Here is a 6035-nt window from a genome sequence, read left to right as displayed (position 1 = left end):
TTATGTTAAAATATAAATCTCAACCATATTGGCTGGAGACACTTGAATGGTCTCTGATCTTGATACTATTTAAATGTTAACTCTGGTACTGACTTATGGTCTCTGATCTTGTAAATCAATGATAAGTACTTTATTCTTGCTTTGTAAAAACTCTTGTTTAGGACTTTTTTTAAATATTGTAGTTAGTTTTGGTCTCTCTATTATATTTAAGTATTGAAAGGATATTCATTTGTTAAAGAGATACATTAAATAGTCATTATTATGATTTTTAATTTCATAGACATGGCTTATGAAGCAACATTTGAAGTCAGAAGGTAGGAAATTCTGTTTTTGGGTAAAGGTGAGATTCAGGTATTTATTATGGTGGTGTATTAAGTAATCTGCCTTTAAACAATCTGTCTGATATCCATATAGTGACAGGAATGTTATATGTTACTATTATAAGCATTGAAAGCCTAGATACAGGCTTTTCCTCAGCCAAAATTGCCAATTATTATGCATTGCTTGTTTGAAAAATATTTCATAGAAGAGTTTGCATTTCTTCATAATTTGGTTAGGAACAAAAGGCTACATGTATTTGCATTATCTACTGTTTATGAGTGAATTTGATAAGTTCAGTGGCTTTTTGTCATCTACTCGTTTCTGTGTTTCTAAAATCCTACAACCACTAATGAGGATGTGGTTGCAAGAGTCTAAGTACAGTAGAGGAAACTTTACATACAGTGATAATTGCATAATTGGGTGTTTTGCTTTCTATTTTTATAGATGTAACAAGGTTATTGACTTATGGAAGGAGTTACCATTGGCAGTAGTGAGACCAGTACTTTAAAGGAGTTTAAGAGGGGAATTGATGATTTCCTGAAAATTAAATGGTGAGTTTAAACTTTTACTTTTCTCAAGAGTGGGTGTACATGTGAGCTTGGAAGGACCAAATTGTTTTTTGTTGTCTGTATGTCATGTTAAAAGTTTGTATCTTCTGGGTCAGTTTTGTTACCTATATCTGTACGTAACTATGCTGTATATTTAAGATAAATAGCCAAAACAGGAAAGCATTCACTACAAGTAGCAAAATACCAACAGAGAATAACTGCCATTCCCCAAAAAAAAGGCTAATACAATAATACAGTTTTACACATAGTTTAATCTTAAATTATTTAATAACTTTAAAACATTCAATCACACAACATGTAGAATACTTAAAAATGGGCCAACAGTGACCTAGTGGTTAACATATTCAGACTTTGAATCAGAGGATTTACGACTTGTATCCTGTTGCCAAAAAAAAATCTCTCCATATACTTTACAGCTATTGATGCACTATAAATGGTGGTCAAATCTCAGCATTCGATGAAACAAGAGTTAGGGGTGAGTGCTGTTGATTAACTGCTTTTCTACTAGTCTACCAGTTGAAAATTAGGGATTGCTATGTGCAAACAGCTCTACTGTAGCTTTGCACAAAATTCTCAAATAAACTTTAAGGAATAAAAAAAAGACATTCTTCTCCTGTAACACAACCAGACAGCAGAGGTTAAAGAGATGAAGCATTACTCATTCAATATATTAGTATTTACAAAAAATAAATAAAACAAAAACTTCACACACTTGTTGCATCATTCATTCAATGATTTCATAATTTCCTCAAAGGCTCCCATGACCCTTGGGATGCCAGACACAGTCGAGATCACTTACATTAGACAACTGGTACAACACAGGTATGTGTTCAAATGTTAACTTAAAAGTAGAGAAACCTCACAATGTAATTGTTAGACTAATAAATACTTTAATATTCATGAATGATTATATAGCATACAAAATACTTGCCTTTTATTACACGTCGGTATAGTCCTTATATTTATAAACAATGTCTTATAGCAAAGTAACATATTTTAATTTGGTAAAACAACTTACAAAGTATGTGAATATTTGTAGATATTATTATATATACATATATATTTCATTTAAAATAACATACAGAAACTAACTTTGATATAAGCTAATATACAAAAAGTTCTATAACATGAACTGTTTGATAATTAAAATTGCAACATTGTTAACAATTATAGTTTATACTATTATTAATCACGGTTGCCATTAGCGACTGTTTACCATAATGAAAAAGGCCTAACTGTTTAAGCTTTTAACTTTTAAAACTTACGGTAATTATGGGCTGATAATGTCAAATAATAATTAAAAGAAATATGGCCATAAGGTTGGGTAATTCCTATTTACCATTGCTCCGGCTCCAATGGAAGCTATAATATTTCTTCTTTCCCCTAATTCCAACCATTCTGGACGGTTGAATTGCACGTTATCTAAACAACCAGCCATGTTGAATTTGCGCTTGCTTCGATTACAAAATCCACATTTTCAAAAGCACATAAAAATTATATTTGATTATTACATTGTATTTAACTTCATGATTAAACGACTAGTACTATTTATTTTCTTATAATCTTTGAATATTCACTTAGATTTTTACTAAGTGTTCAGAATTATTCGACATACAATCGAAAATGATTGTATTCATTTTTTATGTTTTTTCTCTCTCCTCTGTATGTTTTAGATTTTTAGTCATACTTCAGATATTAAGCAATATTACATGGAATCAGAACTTAATTTACACTATCGAATATTAAAGTATCACTAAAGATGGCGTTTGTTTTTCTTTCAAATGTTGTTGTTGCTTTTCTTATGACATATTAAACACTGTTCTGACCTAGAATAACCTTTTCTACCATACATCATATCCGGGAAACTCGATAGCCATACAACAATGGCAATAGCCAAACAGTTTAACTATGGGATTGACTGATTTATTGAAAGAGATTTTCTAGAACAGTACTGTTCAGAAATAATGAGAGAACCAAGTGTCATACAGAATGCAGACGTACATCTAGGAACCTCAAAATAAAAATTTGAACAATAATAGCTCGAAAACAAGTGGTCATATAAATTGCAGACATACACCGTCGAATAAATGACCACTGAAAAACTCATCTTCCTTCACGTACAACCGCATACGCACACGCTTAAAAGCCAAATTTAATGTTGCATTGGTGCTTTATCCAATGCTGTGGTTATTGTCCACCAAAAATTACATATTTAGAACTACATATAAGTACGTATTATAATTAATTGAATCGAGTTATTATAATCTCATTTCAAGTATACAATTGTAAATTTGTAAAGAAGTTTCAGTATGGAAGTATATTATGCTAATATAATAATAAATAGGCAAACAGCGACTTATAAATATTGTTGCGTCATCGAGGTCACGTGACTGGTGTGGCGCCCTCTAGTTTCTAGAACTATCCTGTACTTTGGCGAATGCTCTAGTATTTACTAGATATAGGGTAGTCGGGTATATATAAGAGGGGGACAATGTGACGCGGTAATGTAATGTGTGTATAGACAGTGAGTAATTGAACTGCAGTCAGAGAGCACGAGAGACGTTACAGCGTTTGTTTAGCGCGATTGTTGAAGTTGAGTGTATCAGTAAAGTTATATTCGGAAAGAATAAACCAGTTTTATTAAGAAAGGACTTGTGTCGTTAAAGTTTCGTCGGAACGAAGTTACGGAAAGTTAATTAACAAACGGAGACGTAACAATATAATGAAGTGTTGTATTTTTGGGGGAACATACTACATATTTCGATAGAACAGGGTAATACAGTTTAGTTCTAACTATCTAGGTGAAAGTAAGGAATGAAGTAAGTTTGTGTCAAGTATTCTACAGCCTCCTATAAGCACAAAAGGTATTGAATGCTGTCTTGGATTAAGTTAACCCATGATATTTTGTAATTTCTTATAATGTTTCAGCGTTTTTTTTTTTTTAATTTACTTATTGACATCCGAACGTTCTTTCAGCTTTATCTATGGCATAATAAAAACCTTGCTGCATGAAAATTAATTGTTTACAAAATAATTTAAATTTTCATATACTCTGAGAAAGTAATACATGAAAATACCTGTAACTTTTATTTATTTAGTTTTGTTTCAAGTACTTTCATCTTCATTGTGAACCATGGGTAAGTGTATTTGTCTGTGTACCTTATGGGGTATTCGACTTCTACTAATTATAACTGTTACTTATGGATCACTAGTAAAGCTGAGAGCATGATAGAATTCAGAATTGAATACTTACGAAATTGAGATTTTTCAGAATCTTTTGTCGAAACCAATCCTTTACTTCCTTTATTACCTATACTTTTTAAAACAATTATATTTGCTCCCTGACATTAAAATCTAACATATATACTCTGTTTACAAAAATAGTGAACGTTTTATTTCAATATGCAATAAGTAATGCTATAATTTTTTCCAATCAGTATATTAATTACTAAATAAAAACGTATATAATTTTCGACACTATATGATATTTTACTATAGTCTGACGTTGTGTTGTGTTTATTTGTTGTTTTGTTTTTTGTCGAAGTGCGTCACCTATATATGAGCGTTTGTATTTCGGCGGGAATTGGAATTTTGTGATGATAAATTCAAACGTTTGTTTAGTTTTAAACCTCGTTAATTATATAGACTATTATAGTGTGTATAGATACATCTATACAGAACCATTGTAATTTGTTAACGTTCTTATGTAATGCTATAGTTTTTTTATGTGGGAAAATAACTTAGCAATGTAAACTTGTAAGTTATATACAAATATGAATTTTATGTTTCGTTGGTAAGTAAGATATCACTGTCTCATGATACTGCATAATTAATTTTAAATTCAGTTTGATAACTGTACTTTTAATTGTATAGTACCTAGAAATAACTTAATAAGTTAGTGATACTTGTAGTCTTAGTAACGTTACACTAATAGTAATACTGCTACTAGTTTGTACCATAAGGAGTGATAGTACAGTACTAGATTATCATGGCATTGGTAGATTTATAATACTTTTAATAGTTTATTAATACTGAGTTTTGAAATTGAAATGTAAACAATGGCTCGGCTCCAAGTGCTAGCAGTTTAAAATTTAAATTAAACTTATAGTTTAAACTTGTAATACAATATAGCACAAGAGTTTCAATTCCTGTCTGTTATCTATGTAATTTTAATATTATCAAACTTCTATTCTAAGTAACTTAAGTTATAGTAAGAATTAATATGCTTAATTTTTAAAATTACATTAGCATCAATTCTTGACCTTAACTTTTGAAGGCACTAGAAAATGGCTGGTAGTTTTTTGTTTTGTTTTTTTCCACTATCAAATTCAGGACTGGGACTGGTGCTAACAACAACATAATTCTCTAAGGTTAACTGTAATTGTGTCATAATCAATTATTTCATAAATTAAATGTTAATAGATATGTATGTATATATATATATATATACACACACACACTGAGTGGTCACAAGTAAATAGACACCTAATTTTTCATCATTTAACTGATTTATACTAACTAATTTGTGTTCACAGAGCACTATATAAATGAAAACGGTCCACACACTAATTATCTTGTGCTACAACATGCTTAGAACTCAAGGTTCTCTCGAATTGTCAGATTTTGTTAAAGGAAGGATAGTTGGTCATGCAGATGGTGGAATAAGTCAGCGGCAAATTTCGCAGAATTTGGTAATCCCGCTTTCTACAGTCAACAGAATCACCGTGCAATTCAGGAAACACGGCAAGGAAACAACTGAGCAGCGTCCTGGTCCATCGGAGAGGACAAAAAGGGCTGTCAAGAGGAGTATCGAAATGGATCCCAGATTAACGACTGCAAAAGTGGACAAAGTTGGTGGGATGAGCCCAAAATCTGTTCGACGGATTCTCCACAGATTGGGTTATCATTGCAGAGCAGCTAGACAGAAGCCCTTATTAAGACATGCCAACATAGTCAGATGAAAGAAGTGGGCAAGTGATATGATGACCAAGCCTCTGGACTCTTGGAAGACTGTATTGTTCTCAGTCGAATCAAGATTCGTTCAATTTTCAATCAGTGGAAGGATATGGGTCTGGAGAGTGCCTCACCAAGAGTTTTGGCTCAACACATTGCAGCCAACTGTAAAGCATTGTGGTTTCAGCGTGA

General features: G+C 31.7%; 2 protein-coding genes across 3 annotated transcripts in view; one reads left to right on the top strand and one right to left on the bottom strand.

Annotated features, from left to right (window-relative positions):
* Positions 1–3211, bottom strand: part of LOC106466986 (transmembrane protein 50A-like) — a 31344-nt gene extending 28133 nt beyond the window's left edge. Inside the window, exon 1 of the mRNA XM_013927298.2 lies at positions 2230–3211. Coding sequence (XP_013782752.1) covers positions 2230–2328 — 99 coding nt within the window. The 5' untranslated portion in view covers positions 2329–3211. The remainder of the gene's footprint in view (positions 1–2229) is intronic.
* Positions 3212–4458: 1247 nt separating this feature from the next.
* Positions 4459–6035, top strand: part of LOC106466985 (serine/threonine-protein kinase Chk1-like) — a 21193-nt gene continuing 19616 nt past the window's right edge. For both annotated transcript variants that reach the window (XM_013927296.2, XM_022395065.1), the window contains exon 1: positions 4459–4683. The gene's annotated coding sequence lies outside the window, so the exon portion shown is untranslated. The remainder of the gene's footprint in view (positions 4684–6035) is intronic.

Source organism: Limulus polyphemus, unplaced genomic scaffold, assembly GCF_000517525.1.
Source record: "Limulus polyphemus unplaced genomic scaffold, Limulus_polyphemus-2.1.2 Scaffold2449, whole genome shotgun sequence".
In the NCBI taxonomy this organism is placed as follows: Eukaryota; Metazoa; Arthropoda; class Merostomata; order Xiphosura; family Limulidae; genus Limulus; species Limulus polyphemus.
Note: the sequence above shows the minus strand (reverse complement) of the source record. Positions and strands in the feature narration are given on the sequence as shown.